This window comes from Phocoena sinus, chromosome 18 (genome assembly GCF_008692025.1).
Source record: "Phocoena sinus isolate mPhoSin1 chromosome 18, mPhoSin1.pri, whole genome shotgun sequence".
NCBI lineage: Eukaryota > Metazoa > Chordata > Mammalia > Artiodactyla > Phocoenidae > Phocoena > Phocoena sinus.
The window spans coordinates 68,007,117-68,023,371 of NC_045780.1; the positions used below are offsets into that span (position 1 = coordinate 68,007,117).

A 16,255-nucleotide genomic window follows, 5' to 3' on the forward strand; every position below is an offset into this window, starting at 1 on the left:
AGCTCCTAACCCAGGAACCAGTTTCCACATTCAGAACTGTGCACACGTCTGTCTAAGAACTGTTGCTCGTTTTTCCAAGAGTGCCAAAGCGGACTCGTTCTGAGTCTGATACCTGGGAATGGTTATATGATAAATATCTATAGGATGAATTTGGCAGGAAGTGTTCATAATATTTTGGAACGATTTTTATTCAAGTAGAAAAATGCTCACGAGTATTGAGAAAAACACTTTGAGATGGTGCAAAAATATGCACACGGGAAGCTCCTAGTAGAAAAGAGCAGTGTAGCCACAGATAACCCCGAGAAAAGCAGGAAACAAACTTTGATATTTCATGTTCCTGGAATTTACTGTATGTGGGTCTTGCTTTGTTCATGCTTTTATCACCTTCTGAGGAAATTTTAATGAGCGGGCACAGCTTTTATAATCAGGAAAGGAAATGTTAAGGATTTCTTACTCTGCCCCCACCCAAATACACAGACACTTACTCTCAAGAATGAGAATTTATTTCATACCATTGAAACTCTAAAAATCATGACTTGCTTTTACCTGAGTAGTTTTTTGAGTTATACATAATTTAAAAAGAGGTAGGGACTGGAAAGACAAAACTCAAAACAGAAGGTAAAGTTACCAGTTCCTACTAGCCGGCCCTTATGGTGTATTCTAAAGCCTAAACAGTCACTTTTTGCCTTATTTAACATTGTTTCCATAGAGTGTTTGAATGCAAACAATATGGAACTTTGCCGCCATTTCAAAAATTCAAGTTAGTCCAAAATAACTTTGTGCGTTAGGAAAGGAGTTAAATGCAGGGTATGGACTCAGTGTTGTAAAAGTATGTGTATGTGTGTGTGTATGCTTTAAATAAGACTTCTCTGAAAAACAAACAAAAGGACTTCTTTTAGAGTGTTAGGTTCATTGCTGGCTGCTTAGAGAACAGCTTTCTTGGTTTGTTTCACAGTTCTGAAGTCTTCCCCATCAGCGGCCATACAACAGAGTGTCCTGCCCCCAGGGGACAGACACCTGGGCACATCCTGGGCCCAATCCGTCCTCCACTTGCTTGTTGATATTCACAGCTGTGTCTGTAAGGCGGAGTCCAACTTGGGATATGGGTTACTCTGTTCCGGGTACTTTTTCTTTTCATCCGTATCAAACTGAGCTTCAATCTCTGCTGGACTGACGTACGTATAGAATCGGGCCATGATGGCAAATATTACGCTGACGACCAGAAGCAACGCCGCAAACAGAACATACTCGGCCCACTTTGAAGGAATTGAAGTTGGAGCAAGGAAAAAAACAAAAACAATACAGGTTATGGGAATGTATATATCGCGGGTATGTTTTCTTGAGACATCCAGATCGAAGGTGTTGGAAGTGAAGTTGTTAGGGGAAACTGGTAGCTACTACCACAGATACAGAGTGGCCAGCTTTCCTTGAATGCCCAACGTAACAGTCACATTCTTGGAACAGCTCTGGAGTGCAGACACCCAGGACTTTAAGAAGATGAGACAAAATTTCCGAAAAACCCGAGTCTTAAGACGAATAGCTGGCCCCTGGAAGGATGGGGACCCAGAGCACACCAAGCAGAGTACTCTTGAGGGAAAAAGCATGTGCTGAAATGTTCTCAGGTAAGACCCCCGTGTTATCTTTTGGCAAAACATTGAGGTCACAAGCATGCAGGATTAGCACAGGCTCTGATGGGACCTGGTGCGGGAAGTAACGAGTCTGATGGGGTAAAGGGACAGCTCCCTCATGAGGCAGAGATTCTGAGTGCTGAAGGAGAATTCCAGAACCAGAAAAGCCCTCATTTTATTTTAACGGGAAAAATTACGACAACCTTTAGGATGGCCTTAACTTTAGGTACTGTGAAACTTTCTGGATAACACGCCTGCTTTGGGGCCACTGAGCCGCATTCACTGAGGCCAGGAAAGATGTTTCCTTTGGTAGTAAAACCATATGAGCGTGTAGGTATGTTAACCCCATCTGGTTACATCTGGTTATTTTCCAAGTAGAAATAAGAAGAATCAGCACGCCCTTGGCCATAAGACCTTTTTGTATCTGCCCTGTCTGGCTGGTCTGGCAGTTCTACTCAGCCATTAGCCAAGATGACCACGTGTATATACAGACAGCTAGGGAGGGTCGTCGCGATGATGATTAACAGGTGAGAAGACAGAGGTACGCGCGATCTCTGTCTGCACCAGTACCTGTTCGCTGAACGAGCCCGCTCCTGCTACAATAAGGACAATGAAGTTGCCAATTGCCACTGTCAACAGCCACCCTGCTTGAAGCACTGACTTCATGTTGGAAGGAGCCTGAGGAAACGAAACAGAGTGAGTCCCGATGTAGACGTCAACCGCAGAGCGGGAGAACACAGCTAACTCACTGACTCCCTTAATTAGGCCGTCTACCCCCAAAATGCACATTAAGAGTCAGGCTGGTTTGAATGCAAAAAGGATTATCACTTGGATAACAAGACATCCCAAATGCTCCTGTGGTATGAACACACAAGAATCCTTTGTTTTTCACTCTCCACATGCTTGCAAAGCTGTCATCCTAATGAAATGGATGAATCTACAGGTGAACCGATTCTGCTTCTACAGAAGAATTTTCAGACAAAGCCATCCAGTCCGACCTCTCTTTTCCCCCAAATGGAGGCTGCTCTCTGCGCTGTCACCTTGCTCTTTGGGGAGCTTCCCTGCTATGTCACCAAAACTTCTCTTAGAACTCTTGTCACCTGTGTTATAGTCATCTCCTTAACTAGACTGTGAGGTCATCGCAGAAAGGGATTACCCAGCTCATATTTACAATCTTTACCGCAAAACTTGAAGGTATTAGGCACGCTGGGCTTAGGAAGACTGTAACTGTATTTTGATAAAATAGTTCAGAACCTAAGCTCTAATTTAGGTATCAGCAAAATGTGCCTCATTAGTCTAATAGTCACAAAAGCAATACTACTTTTTAACTTTTAAAAGCTAGGCCTTGGGCTTCCCTGGTGGCGCAGTGGTTGAGAGTCCTCCTGCCGATGCAGGGGACGCGGGTTCGTGCCCCGGTCCGGGAAGATCCCACATGCCGCGGAGCGGCTGGGCCCATGAGCCATGGCCACTGAGCCTGCGCGTCTGGAGCCTGTGCTCCGCAACGGGAGAGGCCACAGCAGTGAGAGGCCCACGTACCGCAAAAATAAATAAATAAATAAATAAATAAATAAATAATAATCATAATAAATAAAATAAAAATAAAAGCTAGGCTTTAATCAGTGTGTTTACTGGGAGCTACAAAGAGATCTCGAGTGAACCTTAAAAATAATGAGGACACAGACCTATGCATGAGCCTGTTATGAACAGGGTTGTTTCAGAACGTGGGATCCACTGACCATCACGACCCTGGTAATGGTCGTTAATGTAGTTTTTCCTACTTAGGACCCCAAATCTCTAGCATGTGACTGGGAATTCAGATACCTATATATGGACACTCATGATGCTAAATAGTAATATTCTTTTTTTTTTTTTCTTTTGGCCATGCCGTGTGGCTTGCGGGATCTTAGTTCCCCGACCAGGGATTGAACCTGTGCTCTCGGCACTGAAAGCACGGAGTCCTAACCACTGGACCGCCAGGGAATTCCCTAAACAGTAATATTCTTATTCAGTAAGTAAGACTTGGTAATTTCTAAAACCTTGTTTGGTAGAACCTACCATAATGTTTTCTAGAATTTTCTTTTACACTGTAAATACATGGCTACCCCAGCTTTTAATTAAGTCCCAGCAGCATTATTTGAAGGCAGGGTTGTAGGAGAGGGGTGTACAGAACAACAGACAGGAAACCTGAGAATATGAGAACTCCAATCCCGTGACGGAGAAAACCACCTCGCCGCAGGTGAGGAGGAAGTACTGGGGGATTTGCAGGGCCATGCTGACTGTGTTCGGGGAAATATCTCTAAATACCGTCGGTTCGAGGCAGCCGTCACCCTAAACCAGTAAGGCAAAAGCAAGAAGAAGAAATGAAAATCGAGACTGCTTCCAGAATAAAAATTGCTCAGAGGGGCAAACTGAATTTGGACCTTCAGGGTTACACCAAAGGATCTATCCAGAAAGTACACATTTTAAATGTAAATATGCAACACTGCATTTTATCCTTGGGATGGGATGGCCTTGGTAGGATTTGAAAATATGTTCACTAGCTTTTTCTTCTTAAATAAGAGAGCAGATTGGAAGTCAGGTTTGTTGAAAACATTGCCAGCTCTTTGAACGAAAAGCTTCAAAGGTCCACGTTGACAGTCTATGAGGACAGTGGTCAATGTGAACGTTTAGAGCAGGTCAGTCTGTTTTAATTTTATTCTAAAGGTGAACTTAAGGCAATGATAAACCACAGAATTAGTGGTGAACTGAATTAATTCTAAATTCATTTAAAATACAGATCCTAATATCACTCTGTTAAATCATTACTATGTCCTGTTTTCAAGGACTCATATCAATAAACTTTGAGTGGAACTTCTGATTCAGTGCAATGAGTTACTAACCTTCCTTGTGATTACATAGGTATACGCACTACCAAATTCAAGGTAGGGTGTTTTGAACTCATTTCCACAGTGTTGTGCAATCTCTGATGAGTTTATTGTGAAGCTCATTCTATGAAAAGGAAGATTAATATAAATTAACGTTCTTGGTATTGAAAGTTTCAATGTATTATTTAAAGGAAAAGACTTGAAACCCTTGAACTTGGGAGCAAAGTGTCCACTGCAGATACTTACCTGCCAGAAGAGAAAAAATGATATTCGCTGGCATTGTGACTGGTGACGGTTTCATTAATTTCCTCATTCATTGTGACATTGAAGCTCTCAGCAAGAGCATTTACAAATCTGAAACAGAAAACCATCTGTCTTGTGAGTGGACTATGGAATGACTTGTTCCAGGTCACAGTATGTGCATCTGGAGTTGGGCTCTGTTCCCTTTTGGAAGGAAGTTAAGATGTCTGCAGAAGATTTCTACAGTATAAAGGCAAAAAGTAACTCACTCTAGGTTTGCCTTTGCTCACCTCATGAGAACACACCTAAAAGAATTTATTTAACACAGGTAAATGCCGGGAACTGTTCTAAGTACTCTCTGACTAGGAACCATTTCAGTGGTATTTTGGGATATTAAGTACAGATTGAAATAGCTGCTGATCTCCTCCCCCTCCGGAAGGCAGCCATGTCTTTGCGCTTCTTATTTCAGAAGGTTGACAGCCAAAGTGATGAAGGACAAAAAGCAGTAGTTGCTGAGTACCTAAAAGACAGCCTCCAACTGGGGCTTCTTTTACAGCGTCAGGGAAGCCCATTTATTTCCTTTACTTTAAAGAGCAGCTTCAGGCAGGGAGGGTCTCCAAGGAGTGGACAGGAAGACATGGGCCAGCCCAGCAATCAGAGACAGTTTTGAGGAATTCCCTTCAGATGGCAGAGACCCGTGTCTGCAGGTTGTGGAGTAACAGTGATCAGCACCCCACGGGAATAGGGCTGGGAATGGAACACCCAGTAGGACTGGGTGCTGGGTCCCAAGGTTTCCAGTCTCTGAAACATTCCCTGTGCCCAAGCTTCAATGGGACCATTTGAGAGTTGTTTGCCTCGAAAGGACCATATAGGTGGTGACCGGGTGGACAGATGATTAGAGATCCCTTCCTCAAGTGTTCCAGGCTAGAGAAGACTCTAGTACTCTTGTACTGTCCTAGGGAGAAGGGGGCTACCCCAAATAAGACCAGCGGATCTTTCCTACCAGATAGGTAATTGAAGGCATACAGAAGATTATCCAATTCAGAGAACGAGAAGTAATAACACTATACACCTAAGTACCATAAAGAACAATTTAACTTCCACATCCCTAAAATACATGGTGATGGAATAAAATTTACGTTTTAAGGCAGGACAAGAATATGTAAACATAACATTCCCTGCTCTGTACTGAGCACTCCCTAATATGCAGTGTGCATTATACATTAACTTGACCTCCCCAAAGGTGGGAATGCTGGCTCCACCATAAAGATCAATTTTTTTTTTCCTTTCTTCTGACGTCAGCAGTGTAACTCCTTGGAAGATAACATTCTTTCCTAATTCTGTAAGGGGTCGTGGTGACCTACTGCTTGCTTTGTATGTGCAGACTTAGACTATGTGTTTTTGGTGAACCTTATGTAAAAATGGGTGTCATTTTGATGTACGATCTTTTGCCTCAAAAATGTATATTTTGTAGTACCTTTGTGGTGTTTTTTTTTTTTTTTTGGCCATGCCAGGCAGCTTGTGGGATCTTAGTTCCCTAACCAGGGATTGAACCCAAGCTCTCGGCAATGAAAGCGTGGAGTCCTAACCACTGGACCACCAGAGAATTCCCTTGAGGTACCTTTGTATAAATGAAGTGCCTTTGACTTCTAACAAGTGGAACAGTCCTCAGAGTTCTTTGAAAGACTGTCTCCTGGGTTATAATCTTTTAGATCTGCTCAAATAAAATTCTCTACTTCTCCTTTAGATAGACTATTGATTAATTTTTTTGTCAACAGTGGCCAAGTTTCATCTACTTTGTGGCCACAAAGTAGATGAATTGGTCAAATTCCCTGGAATTGGTCAAATTCCAGGGACTGAGAGAACATTTTTATGAATGAAACATTTGACTTGGTGTCATTTAACAGGTGATTAAAATAGAAAACTGAACCTGATGTAGGTCAACAGGAGCCTAATAGAGTGAATATTGCTCCAAACTGTAAATGCCACTTTTATAAAAGGTTAAGATGAACCATTCAAAAGACATACAGTGGAAACAGTATGCAATTAGGAAGTAGACCCTTGGGCCTGGGGCCTGGCTTTATATATTATAAGCCAGAAGACTGAATAAGTCCTATCCTAAGGCTTGAGTACTACTGCCTGCCTGACATATGTCTCAGGGCTGGTACAAGATACCAATAAGAATGGAAATAATCTGAAAAAAAAAAAAAAAAGCAACATCACACGTATCAGATGTGTTTTCATATACACACAGAAAATAGAAGAGGATAAACAGCAAACACATTCTGAGTGCTTCAAAAGGCATGGAAAGCGGAGGTTCCAGATCAATTGTGCTCTAAGAGCTCTGATCAGGCAAATCCTAGGGTCCACTAGGCTTCAAGCTGGCCTGACATCTTAGGAGCACCAGGATCTAAGCTACAAAGTGATCATGGGAGGAGGGATGGAGAGTGGGAACCAGCTGAGAAAACAAGATGGGACCAGTTCCTTAAAGAATAACGAGGGGGGCTTCCCTGGTGGCGCAGTGGTTGAGAGCCCGCCTGCCGAGGCAGGGGACGCGGGTTCGTGCCCCGGTCCGGGAAGATCCCACATGCCGTGGAGCGGCTGGGCCCGTGAGCCATGGCCGCTGAGCCTGCGCGTCCGGAGCCTGTGCTCCGCAACGGGAGAGGCCACGACAGTGAGAGGCCCGCGTACCGCAAAAAAAAAAAAAAAATTATAACGAGGGGACAGAGATATTTGTTCCTCTTCAATAAAAAATTTTAAGAAGAAGGGCTTTACGAGCTATAGTTCACATACCGCAAAATTCACCCCTTTAAAGCGTGCAGTTCAGTGATTTCACTACAGCCACATGGTTGTGCAACCATCACAAGAGTGCAGTTCTTATCACTCCAAAAAGAAACTCAATGCCCGTGAGTAGTCTCTCTCCATGCCCCCTCCCCACAGTCCTTGGCAACCACTAATCTCCTTTCTGTCTCTGTGGATTTGCCTGCCGTTTCATGTAAATGGGATCACACACCAGGAGGTCTTTGTGCCTGGCTTCCTTCACTTAGCATAATGTTTTTAAGGTGTATTCATGTGACAGTATATAGCAGTACTCCATCTCTCTTCATCACTGAATAGTATTCCATTGTATGGATAGACCACATTTTGTTTATCAGTTAATGGGCATTGAATTGTTTCTACATTTTGTCTATTGTGAAAAATGCTGCTATGAACATTCATCTACAAGTTTTCAAGTGGACATATATTTCCATTTCTTGTGGGTGTATACCTAGGTGAAACATTGCTGGGTCATATGGTAACTCTATGTTTAACATTTTGAGAAACAGTTTTTCAAAGTGGTTGCATCAGTTTACATTTGCACCAGATGTGTATAAGGATTCCAATTTATCTGCCTCCTCACCAACACTTTTTATTACCTGTTGTTTTAAAAAATTTATTTATTAGAGCCTGGGGAATGTGAAGTGGTATCTTGTTGTTTTGATTCACATTTCCCTAATGAATAATGCTGCTGAGCATCTTTTCATGTACTTGTTGGCCAATAGTATTTTTTTTGGATAAATGTCTATTCAAATACTTTGCCCATTTAAAAAATTGGGTTATCTGTTCCTTTATTATTGAGTAGTAATAATTTTTATATATTTGGAATATAAGTCTCTTATATATGATTTGCAAATATTTTCTCTCATCCTGTGGGTGTCTTTCACTTTCTTGATGGCATCATTTGTAGCACAAATGTTTTCAATTTTGATGAAGCCTATTACTATTTTTGTTGTTGCTTGTGCTTTTAGTTTCATATATAAGAAATCACTGCCTAATCCAAGGTCACAAAGATTCATTCCTATTTTTCTTCTAGAAATTGTATTGCTTTAGTCATATTTAGGTCTACGATCCATCGAGTTAACTTTTATATATGGGATCAGTGAGGCGGGTGTTCAACGTCAGTCCTTTGTATGTGGATTTCCAGTACCATTTTTGGAAAACTCCACAATTTTTAAAATGAAGATATCTTTCTGAATCTACTTATGGCCAATCATGTCCCAGCTACACTCCCTCCTTAAAGCATGTTTTTTCAGTATGGCAGTCGTCAAGACCAGGACTGAAATAAACTGAACTGAAGTAAATCTTAAACTGAGATTTTTTAGCAACCAAGGAAGCATATAATCACATTATCTACACGAATGATTTCTGTACCACTACTGAATAAAAATATTTGTAAAATATTGTTTTTTAAAACTTTCTTCATCCTTTTTATGTTTCTTTTTTGTATTACTTATGATGAACATATTAATTTGGTACAGTAGTTTATATACATTTATAATTTATAAAGGATACCATATTCATACATTGTGGGTACATGCTCAAAATATTTTTATTCAATGTGATAAAAGGTTTAAAGATCACTGCCCTCGAGAAACTTCCCACATGTGGAGAAAGAAACATATGTGAATGTGGACTGTGACATTGTTTGGAAAAATGAAAATAACCTAAATTTCCTGTACAGAGAAATGGACCAAAAAAATTGTGGTATATCCATGCAATGGAATATTATACAACGGTTTAAGTGAATGGATAAGGGACACATATATGAATGTGACTCAATATTAAAATAATATTTATAATGTAATATATTTTATAATATGATTGCAGAATGACATATACACAGGACAGTAACTTTTTTTTTTCTTTTTTTTTTTTGCGGTACGCGGGCCTCTCACTGTTGTGGCCTCTCCCGTTGCGGAGGACAGGCTCCGGACGCGCAGGCTCAGCGGCCGTGGCTCACGGGCCCAGCCGCTCCGCGGCATGTGGGATCCTCCCAGACCGGGGCACGAACCCGCGTCCCCTGCATCGGCAGGCGGACTCTCAACCACTGCGCCACCAGGGAAGCCCAACAATAACATTTTAAGTTTAAAAACATGCCAAAAACATATTGTTTATAGATACATATATATGTAGCAATATGTAATGTTAAAAAAATTCATGGGCTTCCCTGGTGGCGCAGTGGTTGAGAGTCCGCCTGCCGATGCAGGGGACGCGGGTTCGTGCCCCGGTCTGGGAGGATCCCACATGCCGCGGAGCGGCTGGGCCCGTGAGCCACGGCCGCTGAGCCTGCGCGTCCGGAGCCTGTCCTCCGCAACGGGAGAGGCCACAACAGTGAGAGGCCCGCGTAACGCATAAAAAAAAAAAAAAAAAAAAAAAAATTCATGAGAAAGATTAGTATCAAACTCTCGACCACTTTTTGACTGAAGTATCTTGCCATTTATTTAAAAGACTGTAGTCTGTTAAGTCCTGCAGCTTCCTGATACCACATAATTAAGAGGATTCCACTTTGCTTAAGATTCTGTATACTATTCCTTTAGTTCATATATTACTCAGAAGTCTGACTTCCTGAAATTTTTGAAGTTGTTCTAATTATCAGTTTGTTTCTGACGCTAGTTTTTCAGAACTTCCCTTTTTTTTTAAATGTGTCTCCTGGGCATTACTGAAATAATAAATAATAAAACCTTTGATCCATTAAGAATTTGTTGTTGCCAATAAAAAGAAAAAAGTTTCTGGTTTATCTTTTACCACATGGATGGATTGGTGGAGTTAAGTGTTGGTGACCTCATGTATACTTCTTCTTTTGTAAGATCTCATCAAAGACAATGAAGGAGGAGAGGGAGAGGAGTGAGGAAGGGGGAAAAGGGGGAGGGGAAGGAAGAGGGGGAGGGGAAGGAAGAGGGGGAGGGGAAGGAAGAGGGGGAGGGGAAGGAAGAGGGGGAGGGGAAAGAAGAGGGGGAGGGGAAGGAAGAGGGGGAGGGGAAGGAAGAGGGGGAGGGGAAGGAAGAGGGGGAGGGGAAGGAAGAGGGGGAGGGGAAGGAAGATGGGGAGGAGAGGAAGAGGAGGAGAAGAGCGAAGCTTTAACAGCACCAGAACAAGAAAGGATACCACAATCTAAATTGTGCAAAGTTTCTAAAGTTAGGAGACATTTTTTTTTTTTTTTTTTTTTTTTTTTTTTTGCGGTACGCGGGCCTCTCACTGTTTTGGCCTCTCCCGTTGCGGAGCACAGGCTCCGGACGCGCAGGCTCAGTGGCCATGGCTCACGGGCCCAGCCGCTCCGCGGCACGTGGGATTTTTCCCGGACCTGGGCAACGAACCCGCGTCCCCTGCATCGTCAGGCAGACTCTCAACCACTGCGCCACCAGGGAAGCCCGGGAGACATTTTTGACAAAATCAAAGCAATGGATTCTGAGGCACAAAGGAAATCCCAGAGGTGCTGCCAGCTCAGAATCAAATACAAAGGTCAGGAAAGGGCCAGGTGACCGTTATTAGTGTGCTTCCTTCCAGGTCTGCTAAGGCAGTTGTGTGTATGTGCGTGTGTGAGGGACAGAACAACAATCCAGAAACTGGAAAAGGTATTAGGGGCTGAATTGTGTTCCCCACTTCCCAATTCATATGCGCAAGTCCTAACCCCCCAATATCTTGGAATGGGACTGTATTTGGAGACAAGGTCTTTAAAGAGGTAAAATGAGGTCATTAGGGTGGGCCTTAATCCAAGATGACTGGTGTCCATATAAGAAGAGGAGATTAAGACACAAGCACACACAGAGGGATGACCATGTGAAGACAGAGGGAGAAGACGGCATCTACAAGCCAAGGAGAAAGACCTCAGAGGAAACCAGCCCTGCCGACACCTTGACCTCAGACGTCCAGCCTCCAGAACGGTGAGGAAGTCATTTTCTTTTTGCTTAAGCCTCCCAGTCTGTGGCACTTTGTTATGGCAGCCCTAGCAAACGAATACAGAAGGGAACAAAGAAAACGAGGGAAGGAACCAAACATTCAAAGGGCCTAGTGCAGGCAAGATGAATAAAATCACATCCAGACTTACTTTCACTGCAGAGAACTGTGAGAACACCAAGGAGAAAGGAGATAACAAAAGCGTGGGGAGAAGAAAATGAAATCAACTACAAAGACTGGCAGACGCTTTTTGTTGTTTTTTTTTTTTTTTTTTGTCTGCACAGCTAGGTACTAGATGCCAGTAGAAAAAAAAACCTCTAAGGTTCTGGGAGAAAATAGCATCCAACCTTATGATGAAGTGTACGAATAGAAAAAGGCATTTTCAGGCACGCAAGGGCTTGCAATTTACCTCACAGCTTCTCTTGACAAGATAACTGAGCATATCCCACAGCAAAACAAGAAAGGTGTCCCAGAAAGATGACACGAGATCCAAGAAAGAAAGGCAGAAACCTGGGCATACGATGAAAATTCTATGAGGATAGTGGCATCACAAGGTTACAGAGCAAAGGTTCCAGTGAGATCAAAGAGCATGCTGAAGGTTTCCAGAGACATGGAGCCCTGGATCCGCTCACCTTGGGGATAAAGGCTTATGCTTTTGTCAATGAGAGGTCAAGTAAGTTACAGGAAAAAACAAAAGCTAGGCGAGAAAGCCTTGGTTAAATTAAGGCAATCAAGATGCAGTACCACGGAACAATTCATGAAATGTCAATGAATCTTGACATTCAGAACATTTCCCTTTGAGGATACATTTTCAAGTTTATAAAGTTACATTCTCTTCTCTTTCAGACTCATCACTCTTATTACACTACAACTAAGATTTATACAGTCAAATTGTAAATCCTGGGTATTGATCTATTTTTTAGACTCCACCTAGCACATGAAATACACGGAAAAATAAATGTTAAGTATTATCAATGTGAAACATGGGCAGTAAAGAGAGATGAAGAGTACATTAATTTCTTTATATCATTAAATTAGTAGATACCACCGTAATAATATACTTATTTCTCTATTAATGTGTTCTAGTGGTAGCTAGTAAAAGCTAAAATCAGAAATTCGGTTGTAGCCACAAAGAAATGGGAATTGCAGTAAGGGTTAAGGCAAATAGGAGACCTACTCTCATTTTCCCCCAATTTATTCAAAAAGTGTATTTATAGTAAACTGGCTTTTTTGCTATATAGTTCTATGAGTTTTAACATGTCTAGATTTATATAAACATCATCACAATCAGGATACAGACCAGTTCCATTGCCCCCAAATCTCCCTCATGCTACCGCGTAGTTAAACCTTTCCTCCACTCCTACCCATGTCAACCACTAATCTGTTCTTCATTCTTAGGGTTTTTTTTTGCCACTTCCAGAATGTCATATAAACGGAATTATGTAGTATGTATAACTTTTTGAGATTGGCTTCTTTGATGGCATAATGCACTTGAATTTCTTTTATATTGTCGCATGAATCAGTAGTTCGTTCCTTTTTTTTCTTGAGTAATATTCCATTGTATGGATGCAATAAAATCTGATGTCTGTTTATCCATCATCCACTGAAGGATATTTGGGTGATTTCCAACCTTTGGTGATTATAAACAGAGCTTCTATAAACATTTGAGTATATAGGTTTTATGTGAGCATAAACTTGCATTTCTCTAGGATAAATATCTAGGAGTGAGATGGCTGGCTCACATGGTAAGTATCTATTTAATTTGACAAGAAATTGCCAAACCGTTTTTCAGAATGGCTGCACCATGTTGCACTTCCATTATCAATGCATGGGAGGTCTAGTTGCTCTGTATCCTCACCAGCACTTGATACTGTCAGTTTAAAAAATTATAGCCAGCCAATAGGTGTGTCATGAAAACTCACTGTGCTTTTAATTTATATTTCCTCAATAACCAATGATGTTGAACATTTTTTCATGTGCTTACTTGTGTATCTTCTTTGGTGAAATGTCTGTTAAAATCTTCTGCTCTATTTTTTAACTGGATTATTTTATTATTGAGTTTTGAGAGTACTTTATATATTCTGGGTACAAATTCTTTGTCAGATATGTATGTGATTTGTAAATATTTTCTCCCTGCTTGTAGCTTACCTTTTCATTCTCTTAACAGTGAGATTTATAGAACAGATGTTTTTAGTTTTGAGAAAATTTATTTTTTTTCTTTTATGGATTATGCTTTTGGTGTCATATCTAGGAACTCAAGTCACAAAGATTTTGTTTCCCTATAAAAATTTAATAGTACATTTTACATGTAGGTCTGTAATCAATTTTGAGTTAATTTTCCTACATGATGTATAAGATTTGTTATATAATTTTGTATAAAATGTGAAGTTTAGGACAAATTCACTTTTTACATATGAGTGTCCAAATGTTTCAACACCATTTTTTAAAAAGACTAAACTTATTAGCCCATTGAATTGTCTTTGTACTTTTGTCAAAAGTCAGTTGACTGTACTTGGGTGGGTCTATTCCTGGATCATTACACTGACCAATTACGCTAAGTGAAATCTGCTAGACAGAGAAAGACAAATACTGTATGGTGTCACTTATATGGGGAACCGAAAAAGAAAAAGTTGAATCCATAGAAACAGAGAATAGAGTGGTAGTTGCCAAGGAAGGAGGGAATGGTGAGGGGAGACTTTCAGTTTTAAGATGAATAAGTTCTAAGGATCTAAATAAAGTACAGCATGGTGACTAATTAATACTATATTGTATACTTCAAATTTGCTAAGAGATTGGATCTTAAAATTCTCATAATATAAAAAGGGTAACTTTGAGGTAATGAATATGTTAATTAACTTGATTGTGGTAAATATTTTACAGTGTATACATGTATCAAATCATCACGTTGTATACTTTAAATATATACGATTTTGTCAATTATACCTCAATAAAACTGGAAAAATCATAAACCAAAAAACCAATGCTACGATTGAGATAGGAAATGCACTAAACCTATAGATCAATTTGGGGAGGATTGACGTCTTTTCTATATTAAGTTTTCTAATCAATGAAACCAACATATCTCTCCATTTATTTAGGTCTTCATTGATTTCTCATCAGCCTTTTGTAGTTTCAGCTCTCAAATCCTGTATATGTCTTATAAGATTTATAATTAGTATTTCATCATTTTTTTTGAGCTACGGTAAAAGGTATAGTTTAAAATTTTCAGTTTCCAATCATTTATTGCTAGTATATAGAAATATGTTCGTTTTGTTGTTGGCCTTGTATCCTGTAACCTTTCTAGACTCACTTACTGATTCTATGGGCTTTTTCTGTAGAGTCCTTGGGACTTGTTTATGCAATCCTGTCTTCTGTGAGTTGGGATAGTTTTATTTCTTCCTTTCCAGTCTAGATGCTTTTACTTATTTTTCTTGCCTCATGGCACTAGCATCCAGAAGGATTGTGAATAGGAGTGAAGTGGACAATCTAACCTGGTTCCTGATCTTAGGGGGAGAGCATTTAGACTTTTGCCTTTAAGTACAATGTTAGCTTGGATTTTTTTAGATGTACATTTTCAGAGTAAGGAAGTTCCCTTCAGTCCCTAGTTTGCTGAGAGTTGTTAAATGAGTGGATGCTGAATTTCATCGAGTGCTTTTTCTGCATCAACTGATATGATGATGCGGCTTTTCCTCTTTAGTTTATTAAGATGATGGATTTTATTTATGATTTAAAACACATTGAACCAGGGCTTCCTTGGTGGCGCAATGGTTAAGAATCCGCCTGCCAATGCAGGGGACACGGGTTCGAGCCCTGGTCCGTGAAGATCCCACGTGCCGCGGAGCAACTAAGCCTGTGAGCCACAACTACTGAGCCTGCGCTCTAGAGCTCGTGAGCCACAACTACTGAGCCCACGCGCCACAACTACTGAAGCCCGCGTGCCTAGAGCTGGTGCTCCGCAACAAGAGAAACCACCGCAATGAGAAGCCCATGCACCGCAACGTAGAGTAGCCCCCGCTCGCCGCAACTAGAGAAAGCCCACGCACAGCAACAAAGACCCAGTGCAGCCAAAAATAAATAAATTTAATAAATAAATAAATTAATTAATTTTTAAAAAAAACATTGAACCAGGCTTACACTCTTGGGGTAAACCACATACTCTCATTTTATATCCTTGTTATAGTGGAATTCTACTGTGGGTATACATTAGTTATGTAAGAAGCTGATATAACTTAAGTTTTAAAGAAATACACATACCTGATTCCATTTTTTCCATTTTCTGGCTTCTGGTTAAGGCCATCCTTTACCTGAGAAAGAAAACATTTTCAAATCTAACTCATCAGAATAAGTTCAGAAGGAGAGTGATATTGGCATTTATCTCAGGAGCTAAGGGCACCATGATTACACTTGCTGGGCTCCATTCTTCAGCCCTGGTTCACCTGAAGTTAAGATGAGCCTCTACAACTTTTCATGCTTGCTTTCTAGTGGTTCCACAGAACACTGCTCTCCAAGAATTTAGGGCAAGCCACTCAACAGTTCCCTAAGTAAACACATTACCAAGAAGTCTTAACTCCGTATCGCAGTTCTGTACAAGCTCACTTAAATTCACCTTACAGAATATGCACAACTCCTTCATTAGGTCAACTACACCTTCATAGCTTCTTTATATGCTGAATGGAATATCCAGATGCCTATATTTTGTTATGAAATCATTTTTATGCATTTCTATTGCTTTTACCTGATGTATTCACTCTATTTTTTTAGAGACGGCTCTAATTTCCCAATTACTCAGTGCAAATTTTTTAAATGAAT

General features: G+C 40.8%; 1 protein-coding gene across 1 annotated transcript in view; it reads right to left on the reverse strand.

Annotated features, from left to right (window-relative positions):
* Window positions 1-598: 598 nt before the first annotated feature.
* Window positions 599-16,255, reverse strand: part of SLC15A1 (solute carrier family 15 member 1) — a 35,612-nt gene continuing 19,955 nt past the window's right edge. The window contains exons 18-23 of the mRNA XM_032610906.1: window positions 15,701-15,750; window positions 4,739-4,846; window positions 4,508-4,616; window positions 3,813-3,956; window positions 2,199-2,306; window positions 599-1,256 (exon numbers count right to left, since the gene is read on the reverse strand). Of these exons, the coding sequence (XP_032466797.1) occupies window positions 1,065-1,256; window positions 2,199-2,306; window positions 3,813-3,956; window positions 4,508-4,616; window positions 4,739-4,846; window positions 15,701-15,750 (711 nt within the window). The 3' untranslated portion in view covers window positions 599-1,064. The remainder of the gene's footprint in view (window positions 1,257-2,198; window positions 2,307-3,812; window positions 3,957-4,507; window positions 4,617-4,738; window positions 4,847-15,700; window positions 15,751-16,255) is intronic.